Source organism: Spea bombifrons, chromosome 10 (assembly GCF_027358695.1).
Source record: "Spea bombifrons isolate aSpeBom1 chromosome 10, aSpeBom1.2.pri, whole genome shotgun sequence".
Classification (NCBI taxonomy): Eukaryota; Metazoa; Chordata; class Amphibia; order Anura; family Pelobatidae; genus Spea; species Spea bombifrons.
The window spans coordinates 37,241,930-37,268,044 of NC_071096.1; the positions used below are offsets into that span (position 1 = coordinate 37,241,930).

At 44.8% G+C, this 26,115-nt stretch overlaps 1 protein-coding gene and 1 long non-coding RNA gene across 2 annotated transcripts; one reads left to right on the forward strand and one right to left on the reverse strand.

Annotated features, from left to right (window-relative positions):
- Positions 1-9,132: 9,132 nt before the first annotated feature.
- LOC128468042 (uncharacterized) lies at positions 9,133-10,782 on the forward strand. The gene is made up of 5 exons (XM_053449813.1): positions 9,133-9,302; positions 9,679-9,908; positions 10,272-10,304; positions 10,451-10,549; positions 10,654-10,782. Exons 1-5 carry the CDS (start codon positions 9,155-9,157, stop codon positions 10,780-10,782), a joined length of 639 nt encoding a protein of 212 aa, XP_053305788.1. The 5' UTR covers positions 9,133-9,154.
- Positions 10,783-11,901: 1,119 nt separating this feature from the next.
- On the reverse strand, positions 11,902-13,271 carry LOC128467548 (uncharacterized). Its single transcript, XR_008345737.1, has 3 exons — positions 13,136-13,271; positions 12,346-12,518; positions 11,902-12,055 (listed from the first exon to the last, which is right to left on the reverse strand). It is a non-coding gene; the product is annotated as an uncharacterized LOC128467548 (long non-coding RNA).
- Between the last annotated feature and the right edge of the window lie 12,844 nt (positions 13,272-26,115).

Genomic DNA, 26,115 nt, shown 5'->3' on the forward strand with positions numbered 1-26,115 from the left:
GACTAAAATAATATATTTACACAGTTTTATTTATAAACATTTTATCTTGTTTATATAAGGATTGTATCATTTAGGGCTGAAGAACCCTGCGATACTCCCATACCCAGCAAGCACTCCGAGCTCCTAGGAAAAGAGGGGCATCAGGGGTTTGGGGACTGGCCAAAGCGAGCAGGGGCACTTGGCAGGTATTATTTGCCTACTTCTCCAAAGTGTCCTTCATACGGAGAGATAGTCCCTATTTCCACCCAATTTTCTCTGTCGCTCTTTCCAGATCACCTTGTTTCAGTCCTCGGGGTGTCTATAATAAAATATTGTAGCCTTCTCCTAAACCCAATTAGCTATAAACACATATGAAAATCACCCAAAAAGTGTCCGCAGCCGTTACTACTACTACTACTAATAATATATCAATAGTTACTCATAGGCATTCTCTGCAAGCCTGTATTTTCCCGACAGCTTAATAAAAAATAAACGATGGCTGATAATAACCCGTTCAAGCAATAACCTACCTTTTATTCTCTCTCTGCGCCGGGGCGAGGAGCAGGTGTTTGGCGGTGACAGGTGACCCATGTAACGTGTCTAATTCATTTACACACATCATACTACACGCTTAATACGTATCCATAATGAGTGGTAAATACGTTCCCCTTACTGATAAAGCCGCTGATACAGAAGAGATCTGTCTGGATAACATGTACCGCTGACGTGTAGGCTGCTTATGTGGCCATCTGTCCTGAATTTGCGGAAGCAATTCTAAACTCAGCCTTGTGGGCAAATCCATATGAAGAATACTAATGGAAACAATAAGGAGTTCCAGCCATGTTTGCGTCGGTATACAACAGAGTGTTACAAGGTGACTGCGGTGTCTGCAAATAAATATCATAGCTGGCAACAAGCAAAAAGAAAAAGAAGGGGTCGATCCAGCACTTGAATGAAAAAACTTCCAGCTTTTATTTTACTTCAATATTAAAACCATAGTTCACACCTGAGTGCACCTACGTGCACAGGAGACCCGAAATCTGGACGTGTTTCGAACGGCACCCCGCTCTTTATCACCCCAACAAGCAAGAAGAAAAATATTCCTAGCCCAAAAAGTATTAAAACAGAACCTTGACTTATATGTAGTTATGCTTCTTCTCCAGCAGAGGGCGACCTAACACTTCAACTGCCAATGTACCCTGTCCTATTGAGAACACTACCTGCTTCTGAACAATATTATTATTATTATTGTTATTATTGTTATTATTTTACAAACAATGCCATAGGGGCAACTCCATGTGTACAATACTAATGGAAACGATAGTGAATTTCATTCATGTTTGCATCAATATAGAACAAATAAAAATCATAGATGTCAACATGCAAGAAAAAAAATATTCTTAGCCCTGGTGAAAGAACAGAAATATCCTGGGCAAGAACCTTGATTTCTATGTAGTTGTGCTTCTTCTCTAGCAGAGGGCGACCATAGAACTGCTTAATTATTATTATTATTTATTATTATTATCACTTCAACTGCCAATGTACCCTGTCCTATTGAGAACACTACCTGCTTCTGAATAATAATATTATTATTTAGTATTTTTTTTATTATGTATATAGCACAAACCATGCCGTAGGGGCAAATCCATATTACCACTACCTGCTTTGAAACATAGAACTGCATTATTTTTATTATTATTATTATTACACACACAATGCCATAGGGGCAACTCCATATGTACAATGCTAATGTAAAGGATAGTAAATTCCATGCATGGTTGCATCAATATAGAACAAATAAAAATCATAGCTGCCAACAAGCAAGAAAAAAAAATATTATTAGCCCTGGTGGAAGAAATATCCTGAGCAAGAACCTTGATTTATATGTAGTTGCGCTTCTTCTCTAGCAGAGGGCGACCTAACACTGCCTGCTTTGGGACATAGAACTGCTTCATTATTATTATTATTTATTAATATTATTGTTATTATTTCTGCAGCGCCTCATACAGTCCATACATTCAAAGGCTGTGACAAATTTAGAATTGACAGACCAAGACAAACAGATACATTCGAAAAAGAGGGACCGTCGTTTCCCTGCATATAAAACACTTTAAAACTGATATTCCTAAAATGGCCCATTGTATAATCTCCAATCACCTTCCCCTACTTCTGTATTCATGTTCCTGGGATGCATTGTTACAAATTGTATTGTATATACAGAACGATACACTCTGCAATCTGCGCATTTGTATAGCGGAGCAATCATCCACCCTCTCAGTCTGGAGGTATCATTAGCGGCTTGGAGATTGTCATAAATGGGACAATTTGCATAAAAAGCTAAACACAAAGATTCCGCTGTGGATGAGGCATGTGCTTCCCTCATATTAAACAATAATAATATGATATTATATATTATTATATATCCAATTATATTAAACACAAAGATTCCGCTGTAGCTGTGGATGAGGCATGTGCTTCCCTCATATTAAACCGTTATTATATGATATTATATATTATATTATTATATATCCAATTATATTAAACACAAAGATTCTGCTCTAGCCGTGGATGAGGCATGTGCTTCCCTCGTATTAAACCTTTATTATATGATATATTATATTATTATATATCTAATTATATTAAACACAAAGATTCCACCGTAGCTGCGGATGAAGTATGTGCTTCCCGCATATTAAACAGTAATAATATGATATTATATATTATTATATATCCAATTATATTAAACACAAAGATTCCGCTCTAGCCGTGGATGAGGCATTTGCTTCCCTCATATTAAAGTGTTATTATATCATATTATATATTATTCTATATACAATTATATTAAACACAAAGATTCCGCTGTAGCTGTGGATGAAACATGTGCTTCCCTGATATTAAACCGTTATTATATGATATTATATATTATTATTGCCCCTCTCCATGCTGTAGGTGCCCTGTTACAGCTCCTGTAGCTGTCTTCCGATGAATATCACGGTTTATTCACGTATTGTTACTGCGAGGTCTGCCCCCCGCAGGCTGTCAGGATCTCCTGGTAGGAATGGAGGTGGATCTTGCAGGTAGAGGGAGGCCCTGATTGATCCACCTGGGTCAGGACTGCTGGGCTGTTCAGTGATTTCCAAAGAGCTGCTTTGATTTTGCCGCTTAATCCACTCTTTCTATTAAGAAATGGAAACCCAAAAGACCCCACAAGTTTGCGTGGGGGGCTGCTGTCAACTTTCTGCCCCTCAGAAAAGCCTGTTTGGGGTGAATTGGGGAATTATCTGCTCAATCAAGCAGCAGGCCAAGGCCCTGGAATATAATATTGGTTGCAGATCGGCGGAGCTCTGGGGTCTGGATTATTACACCGAAATCTACCCCCTTGAGGGATTGTTTGGACTCCGGCTGAACTGTTACAGTAAGGACACGGAGGGCCGGTGAGTGGTTTGTTTATAAGACAAGCATGTGGTTTTATTTATCAATAAATTGTTTTGTTTTTTTTAAAATACAAACTGGGCCGAAAGGGTTAAACCCTGTGTTTTATGCTGTTGTGATGTAGCATCTGAGATGTTTGCCGCTTGCTTATATGTCTTTAACGATACGATTGTGTTTGCCTTGCGATGGGCCGCGTGCCGCTGTGGCACACAGAGGGTTAATATTGTAGCGCTGTTTACTCTTTGTGCAGAGTTTATGTCCATGTTCTGGGGTTTGATTCTCTCGCTGGGCCGCGGCGTGCCGGTTACCCTCTCATGTGTGTAAAGCTGATGGTTCCAAGTTCTTGGTGCTGATACGTTGTATATATTGTGTATATAAGTAATAATAATAATAGTAATAACGCCGTCTGCCATTTTTGTTTGCTATGTGTTATTTAAAGCCTCCCGCACGCCCCTAGATGCCCCTCGGTTCTCTGCCGTGTTCTGGACGTTCCGGGTTTAATGGCCCAGATAATTCTGACTTCGTGCAACAAATGTGATATTAATGGCTGTGGGTAGTTGGCTCGGCCACGCGTTACTTTCACTGGATTTGGCTCTTTATATTATAACTTTATATCTGCAGATCTGCGTCTTTATATTATAACTTTATATCTGCAGATCTGCGTCTTTATATTATAACTTTATACCTGCAGATCTGCGTCTTTATATTATAACTTTATATCTGCAGATCTGTGTCTTTATATTATAACTTTATATCTGCAGATCTGTGTCTTTATATTATAACTTTATACCTGCAGATCTGTGTCTTTATATTATAACTTTATATCTGCAGATCTGTGTCTTTATATTATAACTTTATATCTGCAGATCTGTGTCTTTATATTATAACTTTATATCTGCAGATCTGTGTCTTTATATTATAACTTTATATCTGCAGATCTGCGTCTTTATATTATAACTTTATATCTGCGTCTTTATATTATAACTTTATATCTGCAGATCTGTGTCTTTATATTATAACTTTGTATCTGCAGATCTGTGTCTTTATATTATAACTTTGTATCTGCAGATTTGTATAATTATGCGCCGGTACTGGATGCAAGAAATCCGCTTTGGAATGTTGATAAATTGATTGAGTAATAAGAGGGAAAGGGACCGGGGAGGAAAAACTGGGAGTGTACAAGGGGTCACAGGTAAAGTGATGGAAAGGGCCGGCCCATGAGGGTCCTGGTCCAAGACATTTTAGGGAGCGGGTGGGAGGTTTACCTACTTGTATTTGTCTTGTAACCCAAGGCATTAAGTCCTTTTGATGGCTATTATAAGCAGAGGATCACATGCCCATGCGCAGTCTTATAGACACGCTGGCCTTGGTGCCCTCTCGCCCCCGCCGTAAAGAGAAGGGATGCGTACCCGGTGGCGTGTATTCCCCGTGGGAATCCTACTGCCGTGGAACGTGCGTGCATCCGGTGACATGAAACACACGTATACCCTGTGTATACTTGGTGGGCCCATGCGCGTACCCGGTGCCGTGTATCCTGTGCACACATGTGTTAGCATACCCGGTGCCGTGTATCCAGGGCACATACATGCCTCGGAACAGGTGTATATCCTATGTGTGCCCGGTGCCATGGAACGTGCCATGTTTCAGTGCACCTACGTGCGTATGCGCAGTGCCAGGGACATCTCGGTGCCGTGTCTGAGCGATGGAACGTGCGTATACCTTGTGTGGTACCGGTGCCATGGACCTGTGCTTGCACCCGGTGCCACTTAACATGCATATCCCCGGTGCCATGAAGTTTACACATGGAGCGTGCAGTGGACCTGTGCGCGTACCCGGTGCTGTGCTTTTGGTTCACATACGTGCGCATACCCGGGGCCGTGTGTGCGGTGCACATAAATGCGCGCCGATCCGCTGCCCCTGCGCGCCTACCTGCTGCCCCGCTGCCATTGGGTGCCGACCCGCTGCCCATGGACCTGCTGCCCCTGCGGGTCCAACCGGCGGACCCGCTGCCCCTGCACACCTACCCGCGGACCCGCTGCCCCTGCACGCCTACCCGCCTACCCGCTGACCCGCTGCCCCTGCACGCCTACCTGCCGACCCGCTGCCCCTGCACGCCTACCCGCCGACCCGCTGCCCCTGCACGCCTACCTGCGGACCCGCTGCCTCTGCACGCCTACCCGCGGACCCGCTGCCTCTGTACGCCTACCCGCGGACCCGCTGCCCCTGCACGCCTACCCGCTGCCCCTGCACGCGGACCCGCTGCCCCTGCCCACAGACCTGCTGCCATTGCGCGCCTGCCCGTGTACCCACTATACCTGCGTGCCAACCCAATGTCTGTTGTATTAGAGTGGAAGAAGACATGTCTGGTGTATGAGGGATCGAGGTGACATGTCTGTTGTATGAGAGAGAGAGAAGACGTGTCTGTTGTATGAGAGAGAGAGAGTAGACGTGTCTGGTGTATGAGGGAGAGAGAAGACGTGTCTGGTGTATGTGAGAGGGAGAATACATGTCAGGTGTATGAGAGAGAGAGAGACGACGTGTCTGGTGTATGAGGGAGTGAGGAGATGTGTCTGGTGTATGCGAGAGGGAGAATACATGTCAGGTGTATGAGGGAGTGAGCAGATGTGTCTGTTGTATAAGAGAGGGCGAATAAATGTTTGATATATGAGGGAGCAAGAAGACATGTCTGGTGTATGAGGTTGCGGACGGAAGTGTCTGGTATATGAGGGAGTGTGGAGACATGTCTGGTGTATGTTGGAGCTTGATGACTTGTCTGTTATGTACATGAACAACCATATGTGTCAGGTGTATGAGGGAGCAAGAAGACGTGTCTGGTGTATGAGGGAGATAGAAGACATGTCTGGTGTGTAATGGGAGCGAGTAGAAGTGTATGATTATGAGGGAGTGATGAGATGTGTGGTGTATGAGGGAGCGAGAAGAGATGTCTGATGTATGAGGAAGAGAGAAGATGTGTCTTGTGTATGAGGGAGCAAGAAGACATGTCTGGTGTATGAGGGAGCGAGATGACGTGTCTTGTGGATGAAGGAGAGAGAAGACGTGTCTGGGTTATGAGGGAGAGAGAAGACATGTCTGGTGTATGAGGGAGAGAGAAGACGAGTCTGGTGTATGAGGGAGAGAGAAGACGAGTCTGGTGTATGAGGGAGAGAGAAGACGTGTCTGGTGTATGAGGGAGAGAGAAGACATGTCAGATGTACTAGGGAGGAAGACGTTGTCTCTGGTGTATGAGGGAGCGAGACAACGTGTCTGGTGTATGAGGGCGTAAGAAGATGGTGTCTAGATAAGTTTTTGGTGCTGTCTTAACTGAGTTTTTTTGTATTCTTCTCAATGACAGATCCGATCAGTGCTGAAGGAAAGGAATTCCCAAGTATCCATTGATTTCTGTTCACGGATGGGCTGTTTGCAGGATGGCGGGTGCACAATCCATAGTGCAGTCAGCAGATCCCCACCTCTCGTGGATGGAGGTAGCGAATCTTTAGTCTCAAGTCGGAAACGTGTCCTGCAGATGTCCGGTACAGAAACGATTTTACCAGAACTGTTATTCTCTGCCCCCAAACCCTTGCGTGAATGGTGGGACTTGCACGTCGATTCTCACCGGTTACAGGTAGGCAGATTGTCTGGACCATGTTCCTGTGTGACTTATCCCTTACATCACCAACTTCAGTCTACCTTTGAAACTAAAATATTTCAATTTGTCTTTCTAGGTGTCACTGTTTGACTTCGTTCCTTGGGCCACGCTGCCAGCAGACTCAGAGAACATTTCACGGTAACGGCTATGCATGGATTCATCCTATCGGCCACTGCCCGGACAGCCATCTATCGCTGGAGTTCGTAAGCGACAGCACAGACAGATTATTACTACACCGCGGAGCGTCAAGAGACAGTAAGAACTTCATCGCCGTTGGTGAGTATCAGGAAAGGATGTAGCGAGGAGGAGCAGCAGCAGCAACATCAACTAGAAAGCAGAGGCAGAGCACCTTCTCTCCATTATATTTTATACTTATTATATATGGTTATTAAATAGTTATTATATACCCCCTATGTTTCCTTTTGAGCTTCTTTAGAAGGAAGATAATCTTGTATGTTTCTTTCTGTGCTTTAATTGATTCAAACTGAGAAGAAATTGAGAACTAAACCACTTTTATTGAATGTCTACACAGTACAATACATGTCTTGTGTATGAGGGAGAGAGACGACATGTCTGGTGTATGAGGGAGTGAGCAGACATGTCTGTTGTATAAGAGAGGGAGAATACATGTCTGATATATGAGGGAGAGAGCTGAAGTGTCTGGTGTATGTAGAGCCAGCCTTAAGTATTCTGGCACCCTGTGCGGACTACTCATCTGGCACCACCCCCATCCCCTTCTCACTGCCCCCCCCTTCCCCTTCTCACTGCCCCCTCCTCTTCCCCTTCTCCCTATCCTTACTTACCTCGTTGCCGGAGTCCTGCGGTAGAAGCGAGAGGCGTCAGTCTTCCCGATCTGCCGCGGTGCGCGCTTCACAGCTGAGCGCCGGAATAATAAGAGTGAGGGGCGCCGAGCAGTCGCTGAAAACATCACGAGCAACCGCTCAACGCCCCTGTCCGGGACTTAAATTGAAACATCGTTTTTTTGTTTGTTTTAACTTTATTTAACATCCTCCTTGTTAAATAAAGTTAAAAAATACTTTATTTAACATGGAGGATGTTAAATAAAGTTAAAAAAAAACCAAAAAAACAGAAAAACGATGCTTTAATTTAAGTCCCGGGCAGGCTCCCCTGTTGCTACGGCGCCCTGTGCAGCCGCACAGGTCGCACATCCCTAAGGCCAGCCCTGGGTGTATGAGGGAGAGAGAAGACGTGTCTGGTGTATGAGGGAGTGAGAAGACGTGTCTGGTGTATAAGAGAGGGAGAATACATGTCTGATATATGAGGGAGAGAGCTGAAGTGTCTGGTGTATGGTGAAGCGAGATGATGTGTGTGGTGTGTGAAGGAGTGATGAGACGTGTTTAGGGTATGTGGGAGCTGGATGACTTGTCTGTTGTATAAGTTTACAAGGAGACATCTCTGGTGTATGAGAGAGCAAGAAGACATGTCTGGTGTATGAGGGGGAGAGAGAAGACGTGTCTGGTGTATGAGGGAGAGAGTAGAAGTGTCTGGTGTATGTGGGAGCGAGATGACGTGTCTTGTGGATGAGGGAGAAAGAAGACGTGTATGAGTGAGTGAGGAGACATGTCTGGTGTATGAGGGAGTTAGGAGACGTGTGTGGTGTATGAGGAAGAGAGAACTGGTGTCTGGTTTATGAGGGAGCGAGAAGACGTGTCTGGTGTATGAGGGAGAGAGAAGACATGTCTGGTTTATGAGGGAGAGAGAAGACGTGTCTGGTGTATGAGGGAGAGGAAGACGTGTCTGGTGTATGTGGGAGAGAGAAGACGTGTCTGGTTTATGAGGGAGAGAGAAGACGTGTCTGGTGTATGAGGGAGAGAGAAGACGTGTCTGGTGTATGAGGGAGAGAGAAGACATGTCTGGTTTATGAGGGAGAGAGAAGACGTGTCTGGTGTATGTGGGAGAGAGAAGACGTGTCTGGTGTATGAGGGAGAGAGAAGACGTGTCTGGTGTATGAGGGAGAGAGAAGACGTGTCTGGTGTTTGTGGGAGTTAGAAGCCGTGTCTGAGGAAGATAACATTGCATTAACAGTTTGTTTTCTGTAGGTATTTTTGGTTAAACCAAAAAAACGGGACAATCCTAATGACCGAGAGACCTCCGCAGGGAGCCTACGACCTCAATATTACGGTTTCTGACGGTGTGTGGCCAGATACCTTCTCTACTATCAAAATTTATGTACAAGAGATTGGAAGTGACGCCTTCCGCAGCTCGGTGTCTCTGAGACTCACAAGTAAGTAATAAGTCGTGCGGAGGGGTCTCAGGTAGATTCTTGTAGGACTCCGCTGGGACATTTGATGGGAAGACTGCCTGGTTTGACCATCATAGAGTTTGCACTAGATAAAGAAGTGATGTACAGGTCACCAGAGCTACATATATATAACCATTTCCCTGGACTCCTGTACATTGTACCATAAAGACATTAAAATGATGTAGTATCCCTGCATAGGGATAGAAGGAAATGGCGTCCCTTGGGACAGGAACGTTCTTGGCATTAAGTGACCCCTGTCCTACTCAGTGCGTGACCCCAATTCCCTTCCCCGCTCCTATCTGGGTAAATACGTTACTATCTCGGCTTCTCAGCCACAACTTTTTAACCCGCATTTTAGGCATTACAGCAGAGGAATTCATAGAGAAGGATGAGTTTGGAGTCAGCAGACGTGACCAGCTCCAGGCCGTCCTGGCAGACATGGCAGCTGCCCATCCCAGCCATATCCACATCTTCAGTGTGGTGAACGCAGAGGATAACGCGACCGACGTGACATTTTCAGTATGCGGAGCCGCCTCCTGCCACAAACCCGAGATCTTACGGAGCTTATTGACACCCCAGAGAGAGAAGGTATGGACAGAGTGTTTATGGCGTTATTACTGAGTAAGAATAACGTCGGCTGTCTCTTAAAATTAATGATATTACAAAACGCAGAATATTTATCAGTCTCATGATATCTAGATGTATCCTGTTTGTCTTTCAGAGTTTTGTGGAAATAATTCCCTTGGTTTTGAATCTCTGAGGGTACAGCCGGGGGTTTATTACTTTATAACAAAAGTAAAGATCTAAGAGTGATGCGTTTTAATCATCTTTATCTACATTTGTTGTGGGAGGGAGCTGGTCCGTGGTGCCTAATGGCAACAGAACTGTGATGATGTCTAGATAAGTTTTTGGTGCCGTCTTAACTGAGTTTTTTTGTATTCTTAATGACAGATCCGATCAGTGCTGAAGGAAAGGAATTCCCAAGTATTCATTGATTTCTGTTCACGGATGGGTTGTTTCCAGGATGGCGGGTGCACAATCCATAGCGCAGTCAGCAGATCCCTGCCTCTCGTGGATGGAGGTAGCGCATCTATAGTTTCAATTCCCCAAGTTGGAAACGTGTTCTGCAGATGTCCGGTACAGAAACAATTTTACCAGAACTGTTATTCTCTGCCCCAAAACCCTTGCCTGAATGGTGGGACTTGCACGTCGACTCTCACCGGTTACAGGTAGGCAGATTGTCTGGACCATGTTCCCGTGTGACTTATCCCTTACATCACCAACTTCAGACAGCCTACCATTGAAGCTAAAATATTTCCATTTGTCTTTCTAGGTGTCACTGTTTCACTTCGTTCCTTGGGCCACGCTACCAGCAGACTCAGAACATTTCACGGTAACGGCTATGCATGGATTCATCGTATCGGCCACTGCTCGGACAGCCATCTATCGCTGGAGTTCGTAAGCGACAGCACAGATGGATTATTACTACACAGCAGAGTGTCAAGAGACAGTAAGAATTTCATCGCAGTTGGTGAGTATCAGGAAAGGATGTAGCGAGGAGGAGCAGCAGCATCAACTAGAGAGCAGAGGCAGAGCACCTTTTCTCCCTTATATATTATACTTATAATTATGGTTATTAGGTAATTATATACCCCCTGTGCATCTTTTTAAGTTTCTTTAGGAGAAATATAATGTTGTATGTTTCTTTTTGTGCTTTAATTGATTCAAACTGAGAAGAAATCGAGAACTAAACCTCTTTTATTGAATGTCTACACAGTACAATACAGAGAGTCAAATCACAAGTACAATGCAGAGAGTAACAAGTAAATCAAAAGTAACAAGGCCAAAAGTAACAAGTACAGTGCAATGAATGACAAATCACAAGGCAAGGAGTAACAAATACAATGAGTTAAAAATCAATGCAAAGAATCACAAGTACAGTGCAACGAGTTACAAATACAATGATGAAGTCACGAGTAACAGTAAATCTACATTGACAATAATCACAATTTAATTACATGCTAAGTCTGCGCCGGGTCCAGCCGCACTGCTGTTAATGTGGTTTCATTTCCATTCCCAAAGAGATTAAAGCGGCCGGCTCCTTCTCATCTTCAGACAAGACCTGACCACGATGAGGCTCAGCTTTCCAGAGCAGGTGAACGTTACAGACAGAACGGCATCGGATAGACCTGCGCATAAAAGATAAAGTAAGTTAATTGTCACATTGTGAGCCAGACCTGTAATTAATGCAGCCACAGGAAAGCTTAAATATTCTCCTTTACTCACAGAAGTAGAATGAAGACGAATCTTTAAGAGCAGACACAGAGCTGCATTATACTCAACTAACTGACCCTCAGCTAACTCTACATGGAACATATAACCAAGACAAGTCACGCCAAATACACAACGATTCGAGTCGCACGCAGTCACCTTTACTTAAAGGAAATGTCAACGTCGGGCAGTCAGGGAAGATTACTGACTTCATTTACTTTGGTGTAGGGAGTCAGCCTGACTCTGGATCGCTGCCACACGGCTTTGATAAATGAGACAGAGGGGATCGGAGGAAAGCTACTTACAGAGGATCGAATGAGTTGTGAAGTCCACTGAGTCATCATGCAGGGCAGAAGGTATGGAGCACACGGACTGCTTGGGCTGGAGATCAGGGCTGTCTTTACTGAAGTCACAGACGATAAACCGGGATTAATGCCTAGCGGCTGCTCTACTGGGTTTGTAATCTGCGTGGATGAAGAGAAAGGAAGTGTTGAAGAGTCATGACAGTTTTTATGCATGTTTAATATCTGCAGTAGTAAAGCCCCACACCACGTGTTACTGTGACCCGTATCTGATATGCATGCCATTCTCTGCAGGTTTTGGGAGCCGGATGCCGTTCTGCAGCTCGGAGGCGTTAAGCTGTCATCTCCTCGTTCCCACAATCTACTTCTGCACAATCCCTTTAAAGGCTGTCTCCGCCACGTCGTTCTTAATAAGCAGGTAATGACTTTCTATCACGCAGAGTATCGCTTACCTCTTACTGAAGACGGCTGCTCTGTAGTGGACGTGGGCGCTGCGGATGGATCCGGTAAACTGGATCAGCTTCGGTACTTTGGGGGTCTCTGAGCAGAGGGATGCGGTATGACCAGGTGGGTTAGCAGGATAGTCCCGGCTGGTATCATGTAGGACAGAGGTTGGTAATGATTCCTATAAGACACGAATACATTAGAAAGTTCTTTGATTAGTAATGTGTATTAATTACCAATATTCACTAACATACAACTCGCAAATATGCAGCCAAACTGTGTGAGGAGCCGGGTCAATAGACATTCTAAGGGTAACTGAAGCGTAAGAACGTAACAGGTAGGTCCTTATCAAAGCTTTCCACCGAGTTATCTGAGCTACTTTGTGCTGACCTGCAGAATGATATCTTAATGCAGTGTGTGTTTCCTTCAACACAGGTGTATGATCTAGCAGCCCCACTGGAGGCCGTTAATAGCTCCCCAGGCTGTGCGAGGAAGGGTACAGCTTGCTCATCACCTGTACCCTGCGACTTTCCTTGCATCAGTGACCCCTGGACCCCCAGCTGTGATTGCCCACCTGCTCACCAGGACTGCGGAAAAGGTACAGATTTGGTTTACAGCGATGCGCTCACGGGTAATAACTCTACAAGAACATTAAAAGGAGACCCAAACCTGAATTAATGGTTCCACCACCTCCCTGATATCAGAATGTCTCCCACTATAAAGTGTGTTTTATATTAAGCCAGTTAGAAGAGGTGCTATTTTTCATGCCAATATTTATGTTATATTAAAGAGACTCACCTGAACCGGGACATCTTTGTGAATGCGCAGAGTATAGTGTAGATTATTGGAAAATGGGGAGTCGCGGTGCGATCATCAAGGAATCCATTCGAATGTTTGTGGCCAAAGCTGCGCCAGACAGGACTCTTCATACATCACATCTGAACGCTCTGCCACCGCCTGGTGCTCTGCTGGGCGATCATTTCTGTATCATAGTGAATAGCATAATCCGCATTATATACTCATCCTTTTGCAGATGTCCATAAACGTCTTCCATCCTGGAGGCCACATCCGGTACCTGCTCCCTCATTCTCCATCCGCAGCAGACACATTTTCAGGCAACGTTCAGAACACGCAACGCGACAGCGTCATCCTGCGTTTGTCTTCTAAGGACCGGAGCGAATCCATCCACCTGCAGGTACCAAACACAGCATGAAGTCCATACCTTGACACGCGCCATGCTGCACGTTGGGTAGAGTCGCGTCCACATCTGAAGCTCCCGATTCAGAGCAGCCGGTAGATGGGACAGCTTTAGGGTCATTGTATTTCAGCCTGTAGATCATAGCAATGGCTCAGCATGACCCGGGGATCTAACGGCACTGTTTGTTTTGTCGAGGTGAGGCATGGGCTTCTAACAGTCTGCTACAATCTTGGTGATGGTCCCAACACAGTCACACTTCCCGACCATAAAATAGACACTGGAGATTGGAATGACGTTGGCTTGGAAAGGATGCAGAACGAGTTCACGCTTCGCTTTAATGGAGGAGGGGAGCACAGAGTGATAGCAGCTCACGGGACCTACAAAGAAATTAGTCGATCCGAGAGGCGCGATTCTGGGAAGCATCAACCAGTCGGGTTATCAAGGTAAAAAAACAATAGTTACCGATAATAAGATAAGCGTTTATGCTTTCACAACAACGGGCTTCAATAAAACTGAAAGCAATTCTAGTGAATGTAAGAGTAGAAGCCGTCTGTAAATCCATGGGGTATAAAGACTCTCCCTGCCCGTCATTACCTGGAATACACCATACGATGCTGAATTCCCATCATGCGCTGATCTCCAATTCCTTCTGTGTAATCAGTATGCATAAAGAACGAGAGACTGAACGGCTGCCGCCTGCCCATGGAGTACACGACGGCCTCGCCGGTGTCCGTTATAAGCCGGGAAGGAGTCCCCGAAGGCTGCGTCTCAGACGTCAGTAGCAGCGGCCCCTGCAGCCACAGCTTTGTCTGCGTTGATCTATGGATGAGCCACGAATGCAGGTATCACCCAACGCGTGCTGGGGTCACAAGACTTCAGGAGAGATTAGAGCTTTGGGGTCTTACCTTGTGCTTTCTAAGCATTCCCAGTTAAGCTGCACTCCATACACCGCATTCACTCCACTCAATTGTTAAACCACCACTCCCATGTGTCGAGGGATAATGAGAATCGTTGTCCTGTATGAAAGAGAAAAACATTTTGAAACACCCCTTCTCTCCCTGTAACTCCACAGGTGCCCCCCAGGATACCTGCTTACAGAGAACAGCACAGAAGCTCACTGTTTACACGGTATGTGCCAGACACCCCTGCAAACACGGCACGTGCCACGCTCGCCAGCCGAATTCACCTGCCTCTGCGCAGAGGGGTACGTTGGGAGCGGATGTCACGTCTTCAGCCCTGGACTCTGGTTCAGCAATCCTTATATCATCTTGATTTGCCTCCTGACGATCATAGGTAAATTTAACACCGTCTCCCTCATTACCTCCCATGTAACCCGGGAGGGGGGCTCAGCACCACCTTTATGGGGATCGGTCATTCATTAACCCATGGGCGTTGGTTTATACAGCGCTGGAAGTCCTACCAAGGGTGGATCAGGGCAAGTTAAGATTGGTAACAACCCTGTTATTCATGATGGATCAAGAAAAAGCATTAAAATATAAAAAATATTCAGTACCTTGCATGCTTCAAGAGGATAATTCTTGTGTCTCCATTCGCAGCGCTGATCGCCGGAATTCTGTTGTGGTCTCAGTGCAAGAGGAGGAAGACCATAAACCAAGGAGTTTATCACGGATCTGGGCATTGCCAGGACCTTGATGACACCAGAAAAAACATCTTCCATTACAACGAAGACCACGTGAGTAAAGAGTTTGTGGGATACAATGTTACATTTTTTATATGTAGTTGGTAGCAAGTTTAAGACTTTGGTCCACTCACCAGCTGCTGCTGATCCTGGAATTCTGATACAATCCGTACTCCATACACCTTAAGCCGCTTCATACACAGCTGAAAAGTTAAAGGGATAAAGGCCTTGTGTAACGAGATGGAATGTTTTAATTACCCAAATCACACTCAAAATACATTTATGGGGGGAGTAAGCAAGCACAGATTTGGTGCAGGACAGGTTAAATTGGATGAATGCTCGTTTGGCAGCTTGCTGAGATGAACGAAACAATCAGGTTTAATTCGAGTGAGATGTTCTCTGCAGGACGCATTCAACAGGACAGAGCTCCAGCTGGGTGATCGGAGCAGCGCCGCGCACGCTTTCTGCAAGAAGACTGGAGGGCTTCATGGAAACTGTCCCTTAAGCTGCGATTACGAGACGTCTATCAGCCTGAAGGAGCCGTCAAAGTACCCAGCGTCGGAGCGGAGCGGTTCTTTTACCAGCGGTGATTTCGGCCGATACTTCTACGACGTGTTCCAAGAAGCTGCCTACATCCAGCAAGCGCTTTCATGCGACAGCTTAAAGGTCTATCACGTGGAAGGAGACGGCTCCCCGGCGGGCAGCCTCAGCGCATTGGCGTCGTCCGGAGCCGAGGGGGACGTGGAGTACGAGGAGGAGATGATTGGGAAAGACATCCTATGCTTTTGGCAGAGACTTGCAGTGATAACATTGAGGATTGTGCAGCCAAAGCAACAATGGTTTGATCGGGAGAAGCTGCAGAAATAAAGGAGAGAAAGCAGACCAAAGAGCTTACAGCCTAACCCGTGGTATCCCCGCGCTCACCTTGGGACAGAGTCCGCAGATGGTCAGAACAGCAGCAAACAGATCTGCAAACCTAGAGCCGGGACAAGAAGCTTGCATTAGTTCTCTACCCCCGCGTGACTCCAATTAACGTCTGATCACCGCACCCCTATCAAAGCTTTAACGACTCCATTTAACGAGCTCCGATTTCTTTACGAGGGCCCAATAAGGATACAGGATTTATTTCATTTTAACATTACGGGGCTCACTCGGCCCACCCACGTGACCCCCCCTGTTCATGCCTTACCGCCGGCATGCATTCACCTGTGCCAAAGCCCCAGCTCCCTCTTCTGTTTTCACCCTTTAAAGTTTGAAATAAACTCAGTAAAACGATTATTCGGCTCTTTGTCCTCAGTTTGTAGTAAAACATTGTCAGGGGCCGGCGATTAAAACAAAATATGGAGACAATTGGAGACCAGCCCAAAACTTCATGAGGCCATTTTTGCTGCACGTGGTGAGTTCCAGCCCCAGTATTTGTTTGATATAGCGCCATCATATTTAGTAGCGCTGTACAATGGCTAGACAGGGTATAAGTAGTATGTAACATAATTTGACTTAAAACACAGGTGAGGAGGGCCCGCTTGTGTTAATAGGGGGCAAACCCTGCATTTTCAAATTATATTTGACAAACACGTTACTTCAAATAAAAAAACATATAGAACACAGCTTCTAACAGGATTATGGCCCACGAGAGCTCCTGTATACTGCGAAAGAGCATCTAAAAGTATGAGGTTAACCATTTAAGTGTAACCAAACTACTGAAAAACTTATGTAAAACAAATTAATTACTTTCACGGTATTAACAAACACGCAAATAAACTTCTACAAAAAAACTATGCATACCCCGACCATGCAAGACACTCTGTGACTGAAAGAAACGATCTCTGCTTCTGGGGGGTAGATCTAGAGGGCTGCATTCATTTCAAAATCACAGAATTCACAAACCTTTGCCGGTCCTTCTCCAAGCTCAAGACCAGAGAATCAGCTCCACAGGACCAACACGCAGCGCCAAGAAACACAAAGTTCTGGCAAGAAGGCTGGAGAAACGCCCGGGTTAAATAGACTTTTGATTGATTGAGGAAATGAGGTGCAGGTGTGAGTCAGGAGCAGGCAGCCATCTTATGTCCATGGAGAGGTAAATAGTACAAAATATAGCAAAATCCATGTAGATATAGCTTGTTTCATGGCAAAACAGCAAAAAGTCTAGTTGTCTTGTGGCGTAATGGTGATTCTATTCCTGGTAAATATATATTATTATAGCGGCTGCGCGTATATCTAAGTCTTCAGAGTAGGTGAATTTGAGTTTATCTATTATGGACTTGCACTTGGGATGTAGAAATAGTGAGGCAAACTATAGCATTGGGAATGCCGTTCTGCCAGTGACAGCAGACGAGAGGGATTTAGAGTAATAATTACTGATGACTTAAAGGTAAGCAGACAATGCCGTAAAGCGTTGGAAAAAGCAAGCAGGGTGCTGGGTTGTATAACAAGAGGCGTTGGTAGCAGGAAGAGTTTCTGCCTTGTATTGTAAATAATAAATCATCCAAAATGTTATACAAGGAAACACGCTTCTCTACGTATATATTTTGTGCTGTTTCAATAGCATGAGCATACTGCCATCTTGTACTATTCACCATACATCAATGGGCCCATCAGGAAATACTACTTTACAGAAAGGGTAGTGGATGCATGGAATCACCATACAGCAGAAGTGGTACATGTTAATACAGTGAAGACATTTAAGCAAGAATGGGATAGGCATAGGGCTAAGCTAGATATAGGATAAGGCCAGATACTAAGGAAAGGATTCAGAGGTTGGGCAGACCGGATGGGCCAAATGCTTCTTATCTGCCGTCACTTTCTATGTTTAACACAGGCAGGCAGAAGGGACCCTTGCGCTCTCTCGGAAACTTTACTAAAGGAGCCAGTCGAGTTTGGGTGCTCATTGATTCTTACTATTAGGTCCCTCAACATCGACATCCCTGACATCACAGTGTAAAAAATACACATCCTGACTGTAAGCAACGTCTACCATCCATTATATTTCCAGAATATGAACTTTACTTCTTAATCACAAATTCACCCGGCTTTTTGCAATCCATTTATTAAATGCAAGGTTTTTTGTAATATAAATAAAAAAAAAACATATCTCTTACTAATAAAGCTTTTCGCCGCGCTTGGATTAGAACCAGCAACCCTTTGGATGGAAGGTTGCTAGGTTACCATTACGCCACACGGCAGTCACACAAACAGTTCTGTTTCACATTTATATACCGCGTCCGTGATCCAGACACAGGCAGGCATTATATATCCACGGGGAGAGTGATTGTCTGTAAGAACTTTGTGGCGTGATGGTTAAGTGGGCTGCCTATGATGCTCAAGGTTGTTGGTTTGGTTCCTCCTGGTTGTGTTTGAAAAAAAAAAAAGCTGCTGTGTAAATATATAATTAGCTGTATGCACCAATTATTTTTTTTCAGCACAAAATATCTTTAGATAACGGCATAAAAACAGGTGCCTTATCTCATGATCCATTTCCCATGAGTCCTGACATACACAAATACGCCGTCACAAACAAACACATACACAACCACACCGACTCATTCACTCAACCTAATGCCAACCCCCCCACCACAGACACCGCTACTGTTAGGGCTCATGGGAATTGAACCAGCAACCTTTTGTATGGTGCATAAGACACCTGGCCATTGTGCCACCCGCATGGCCAAGAATTTCCTTTTTCCGTAGTCCTCTTATACTCACATGCACTCGTTCTAAAACTTATATATATTCACATAAGTCAAGCCGGGGGAACAAATCAGTAACCTTCTGTATCGGAGGACATACACCTAACCTTTGCGCCAGCAGGTAGTTGGAAATTTCTCCACCCCACAGATATATTACACTCGCCTGCCGCCCCTACGCACATCTCCTCAGGAACAGGCAGGCTTTATACGCCAAATGGGGATGCAAAGCACATAACAGCATTGTGGCGTTGTAGTTAGGAGCGATGCCTACAAAGGACAAGGTTTCTGGTTCCCTACCTAAGGGTTCTTGTACCGTGTGGTTGTGTAAACATGAACACAGCCACTCTAACCTATACACAGCTCACAAAAGTATTTTGTCTTATATTTTTAGAGCAAATATTTTTACATAGTGGCATAAAAGTCAGGTGTCTTATCGACTGTTTTATACTTTCCATGATTCCTGACTTACACAGCCACTCAAACACATACACACACACCAACACCGCAATGTTTATTTGAGCTATCCCTGAACTACAGGGAAAATTGTAAAAGAGAGGTGCAGCTTAGTGAATGAGGGGACAAAGGGACTCAGAACGATGGAAGAACGATGGAAGACTGCATTAACTCTCACAGTCTTCACTCAGCCAGTGTGGCAAATATTTTATTTTGAGTTGTGGGAGCAGAGGGAGTGATTGCATGCTAGGGAGTGTGGAAGGCCCAAGTTTTGTTACAAACATTGCACTGTTACCGGTGTTTAATATATTACTGTATTTGTTTGCACTTGCACATAAACAATCTCTAATTAAACTATCAGTAGTTGTTTGTTACAAGATGTTTTCCTTACGTTTGTGTGGGGCGGCAGAGCCAGAGTAATCGTCTGCACGGGGACCCGGAACATTCTAAACGTAACCTTCAAACAGGGGGCGGAACCAAACTTATATAAAGGGTAACTAGAGAACTAATGCAAGGGTATAGCGGGGGTATAAAGGGTAACTAGAGAACTAATGCAAGGGTATAGCGGGGGTATAAAGGGTAACTAGAGAACTAATGCAAGGGTATAGCGGGGGTATAAAGGGTAACTAGAGAACTAATGCAAGGGTATAGCGGGGGTATAAAGGGTAACTAGAGAACTAATGCAAGGGTATAGCGGGGGTATAAAGGGTAACTAGAGAACTAATGCAAGGGTATAGCGGGGGTATAAAGGGTAACTAGAGAACTAATGCAAGCTTCTTATTTAGACATAATACATCTTTAACCAAAACAGTGCACTGCTAATAATCTTAAACATAACCGTACATTAACCCTAAGCTATTTTTTAGTTCTTGTCCCACATTTTTCCATTCGCATACCTGCCAACACACCCAACATTTTTGTGGACAGTCCTGCTTTTTTCCAGTTCTGTCCCATCAAATTTAGCTAAACTAGGTATACTAGTGCACGTAGGTAGGTATAGCTGGGTAGGGTAGCACTACAACATTAAATAAATATAATAAAGTAAACAATACATATAACTTTAAAATAAAATTAAATAATTCATTTGTTGATGCCAGACCAGCCCCCTTCCGGCGACCAATAGAGTCGCACACACGTACCTTCACGGCGCGAACGCATCTGCTGCTGCGGCTCCGATGTGTTCTTAACCCCGTATTAACCCCTGCTACGCAGCCGGGAGAAAACGAAGATGAAACGAGCACGAAGAATGTCCGCGAATATTCGCCCGTTCCTGTCTTCTTTTCGGGCGAATATTCATGGCCATTCTTCGTGCTCGTTTCATCTTCGTTTTCTCCCGGCTGCGTAGCAGGGGTTACGAAGATTTTTTCCCCCCTGAAGACGAACACAAAGAGCTCCTTGGTGCCCAAGTCTAATCGTTATAGTGGATCTGTGTATTTGTATCATTTTATACTTGGTGCATATGATTATATGTGGAGCAGGCAGACATCGTATGCATTACTAACCATATAAAAGTATTTTGGTTCTAATCTCCATGAAAGCTGGATCTACGTGTGTAGCGCGTCTGCATGTTCTTCTTATGTTTTTAGAGGGGGTCCGTATGAGTAAATGTAGAGCAGGTGGGCGGCCAACGCCATGTCGTGGTGTGGCGTAACGGTTAGGTGTATCGCCTAAACTGTGACTGGTTTCTGGTTCAAACCCGCTTTGCTCCCGTAGGTTACTGTATAGTGCTTCTAACCCCCTTCGCTTCATGGGTGATTTATTTCTAATGTTTTTAGAGTCGGGAGATATTAGTATATGTGGAGCCGGTGGGCACCCATCTCTTGTAATGGAATGGCGTGATGGTTAAGTGAATTGTGTAACGTGTGGCTGGCTGCTGGTTCTCACCCGTCGGTCTGCTGTATGAGCTGATTTCTAATCTTTTAGAGCAGGTACATGAGAGTATTGTGCTGTGGAAACAGCAGCCAGCAAAGATCAATTTGCGCCGGTGATGTAGATGTTAGGTGCGTTACCCACCACCCAAAACGCTACCGGTTCTAATCTGCGTGAAACCCGTGTTGATGTGTGCAGCATGTCCGTGTGTTTTCTTTTAATGTGTTTAGAGGGGTATATATGAGTATATGTGGGGCAGGGGAAGATCAGGAGCCGTGCTGCAGCGAGGTGTAACGGTTAGGTGCGTCGCCTACCGTTTCTCTTGTTGTTGGTTCTAACCCCCTTAACTCCTGTCGGTAACTTGATGTTGGCTTGAATGTTTTTTTTTCTTAAGTGTTTAGAGTGGGGTACATAAGAGTATTTGGGGGACAATCAGTCAAGTCATAACCAGCCGCAGTGGTAGGTTAGGTGTTTGGTGCATTATCTACCATGCAGCGCTTTGTTGGCTCCAACCCCGTGATCTCAGTAAACAAACGTCTGGTGAATGTGTTTTTTTTAAATGTTTTTAGAGCGTGTGAATCTAAGTATATGTTTATCATGCCATGGTGTGGTGTAGTGGCTGCGTGTATTACCTGTAATACAACAGGTGAACTCGCTGTGTATAGTGTGGCTGTGTTATAGTGAGTGTTATAGTGCGTGCGTGTGTGACTTATTTTATATTTGGTGCATGTATGTGTATCAGGCAGCCGGCGAGCTCCCGTTCATGCGGTGGCGTAAAGGTTGGGTGCGTTATTCATGTTGTGAATGATAATTTTAGTCCCTGTGAATGTGTGGTGCGGTTGTGTTGATTGTTATAGTGGATCTGTGTATTTGTATCATTTTATACTTGGTGCATATGATTATATGTGGAGCAGGCAGACATCGTATGCATTACTAACCATATAAAAGTATTTTGGTTCTAATCTCCATGAAAGCTGGATCTACGTGTGTAGCGCGTCTGCATGTTCTTCTTGTTTGTAGAGGGGGTCCGTATGAGTAAATGTAGAGCAGGTGGGCGGCCGACGCCATGTCGTGGTGTGGCGTAACGGTTAGGTGTATCGCCTGCAGTGTGACTGGTTTCTGGTTCAAACCCGCTTCGCTCCCGTAGGTAACTGTATAGTGCTTCTAACCCACTTTGCTTCATGGCCGATTTATTTCTAATGTTTTTAGAGTCGGGAGATATTAGTATATGTGGAGCCGGTGGGCGCCCATCTCGTGTGGTGGAATGGCGTGATGGTTAAGTGGTTTGCCTAACGTGTGGTTGGCTGCTGGTTCTCACCCGCCGGTCTGCTGTATGATCTTATTCTTAATCTTTTAGAGCGGGTACATCAGAGTATTTGTGGAACTGGCAAACCTCCTGACCCCGTTGAGATGGTGGTCTAGGTGTTTGGTGCGTTACCCCCCCCCCCCATCCATACAAGTGGATGCAGGTTCTGTTCTCCATGTATCCTGTATATAAACTAATGTTATGTTTTCAGAGTCGGTGAATCTGAGTATTTGTATAACAGACAAGGCCCTTTTGCCCCATTGTACTGGTGGCGCATGTCTTATCTGTGTTCATCACCGTGCTCCTGGTCCCTGGTTCTAATCTCTGTGATTCCTGTATAACGTATGATTTTATGTTTTTTTGGAGTAGGTAAATTTGAGTATATGTGGATGGGACGAGGGCGGCCGTCCAGCCGTGTGCGTGGCACGTGTGTTAGGTGTATCGCTCGCCATGCGTGAGGCTCCTGGTTCTAATCCCTGTGCGGCCTGCGTGTAAGGGTGGATATTTGTAACATTATGTTTTTCCAGTGGGTGAATTTGTGTATTTGTATTAGGGATGAGTAGCTCTTCTCCATCTCGAAGGTGGCGCGTGTGATCCGTGTGTCGCACACAGTGCCGTGAGTTCCGGGTTCGAGTCACAGGAAGTCCAGCGACTAGCGACATTAAGTTATGTTTTTAGACTCTGTGAATTTGAGTATAAGTATTACGGACGAGCAAATTCGGTCTGCCACAAGGGTGGCGCAGGTGTCAAGTGTACTTACTTACCAAGCGGTTTGGTTTCTGGTTCTAATCCCCGTGAGGCCTGGCGAGTGGTTGCGGTGCGGTATGGTCGGTGCGGTGTGTAAGGCGTATGGGTATGTTCGGTGCGGTGTGTAAGACGTATGAGTATGTTCGGTGGTGTGTGAAAGTGCTGTGTGTGTATGTGCGGGTCAGGATGATTGGGGGTTAGAGCCAGTCGGTAGTACACAACACCTTTTATGCTTTTTTCCAATAAATGCTAAAAAAAATAATAATAATACAGCAGCGCGCGTTTTTTTTTCAGGGTAAGACCGCTGTACGCACAGAGACATTGTCAGTATCTGTACCAAGCCACACGGAAGCGAGATATCAGCACATCATCTCGTAGGCAACACACCGAACCTTCAAGCGAAACCAGACCAGGAGCGCAGCATCAAGTACGCAACACACCGAACCTTCAAACCACCACATGGCTGGATGCTCCCCACAGAGCTACAGGGAATCGAACCGGGACCGCAACATATGGCAGGCAGGGCACCTAACCATTACACCATCAGATGATTGAAGGCTCTTCGTCGCCATGAACATATGATGCCTGCGTGTGATGCACCAATACTTATACCATCTAACATAATGCACACAATCTAAAAGGTGCACTACCTATTGCTTAGTGTGTCTAACTGCTTAGTGTGTACAATTATGGTTTCGGGGGGGGGGCGAATTTGAGTATTTGTATTACGGACGAGTAGCTTTGTCTGTTGCAAGGGTGGCGCAGCGGCAGTGTTTGTAACATCCCATGCAGGTTGGTTCTGGTTCTAATCCCGTTGAGCACTGTACGTAAAATTATGTTTTCAGATTGGGCGAATTTGAGTATTTGTATTACGGACGAGTAGGTCCATCCATTGGAAGTGTGGCGCGCAGGTAAGTTGTGTTACTCGCCGTGCGGAAAGTTACAGGTTCTAATCTCATTAGAGCTTCTGTCTCGCTGTATGTTATGTTTTGTGAGTTTGAGTATAAGTATTTTTTAGGGACGAGCTCATTCGGCCCATCCAGTCTGCCCAACCTCTGAATCCTTTCTTTAGTATCTTGCCTCATCCTATATCTAGCTTAGCCTTATGCCTATCCCATGCTTGCTTAAATGTCTTCACTGTATTAACATGTACCACTTCTGCTGTAAGGTGATTCCATTTATTCACTACCCTTTCTGTAAAGTAGTATTTCCTGATGGGCCCATTGATGTATGGTGAATAGTACACGATGGCAGGATGCTCATGCTATTGAAACAGCACAAAATATATACGTAGAGAAGCGTGTTTCCTTGTATAACATTTTGGATGATTTATAATTTACAATACAAGGCAGAAAGTCTTCCTGCTACCAACGCCTCTTGTTATATAACCCAGCACCCTGCTTGCTTTTTCCAGCGCTTTACGGCATTGTCTGCTTACCTTTAAGTCATCAGTAATTATTACTCTAAATCCCTCTCGTCTGCTGTCACTGGCAGAACGGCATTCCCAATGCTATAGTTTGCCTCACTATTTCTACATCCCAAGTGCATTCGTCCATAATAGATAAACTCAAATTCACCTACTCTGAAGACTTAGATATACGCGCAGCCGCTATAATAATATATATTTACCAGTAATAGAATCACCATTACGCCACAAGACAACTAGACTTTTTGCTGTTTTGCCATGAAACAAGCTATATCTACATATAGTTTGCTATATTTTGTACTATTTACCTCTCCATGGACATAAGATGGCTGCCTGCTCCTGACTCACACCTGTACCTAATTTCCTCAATCAATCAAAAGTCTATTTAACCCGGGCGTTTCTCCAGTCTTCTTGCCAGAACTTTGTGTTGGTCCTGTGGAGCTGATTCTCTGGTCTTGAGCTTGGAGATTGACCGGCAAAGGTTTGTGAATTCTGTGATTTTGAAATGAATGCAGCCCTCTAGATCTACCCCCCAGAAGCAGAGATCGTTTCTTTCAGTCACAGAGTGTCTCGCATGGTCGGGGTATGCATAGATTTTTTGTAGAAGTTTATTTGCGTGTTTGTTAATACTGTGAAAGTAATTTCTTTGTTTTACGTAAGTTTTTCAGTAGTTTGGTTACACTTAAAAGGTTAACCTCATACTTTTAGATGCTCTTTCGCAGTATACAGGAGCTCTCGTGGGCCATAATCCTGTTAGAAGCTGTTTTCTATATATATATATATTTTTTATTTGAAATAATGTGTTTGTCAAATATACTTTGAAAATGCAGGGTTTGCCCCCTATGAACACAAGCGGGCCCTCCTCACCTGTGTTTTAAGTCAAATTATGTTACATACTACTTATACCCTGTCTAGCCATTGTACAGCGCTACTAAATGTGATGGCGCTATATAAAACAAATACTGGGGCTGGAACTTACCACGTGCATCAAAAATGGCCTCATGAAGTTTTGGGCTGGTCTCCAATTGTTTCCATGGTTTGTTTTAATCGCCGGCCCCTGACAATGCTTTACTACAAACTGAGGACAAAGAGCCGAATAATCATTTTACTGAGTTTATTTCAAGCTTTAAAGGGTGAAAACAGAAGAGGGAGCTGGGGCTTTGGCACAGGTGAATGCATGCTGGCGGTAAGGCATGAACAGGGGGGGTCACGTGGATGGGCCGAGCGAGCCCCGTAATGTTAAAATGAAATAAATCCTGTATCCTTATTGGGCCCTCGTTAGGAAGTCGAATCACAGTCCGGGGTGGAGCTCGTTAAATGGAGTCGTTAAAGCTTTGATAGGGGTGCGAACGAACGGATTGGTTCGTTCGTCTCAGCAAGTTGCCAAACGAGCATTCAGCCAATTTAACCCGTCCTGCACCAAATCTGTGCTTGCCTACATATCCCCCCCCTCT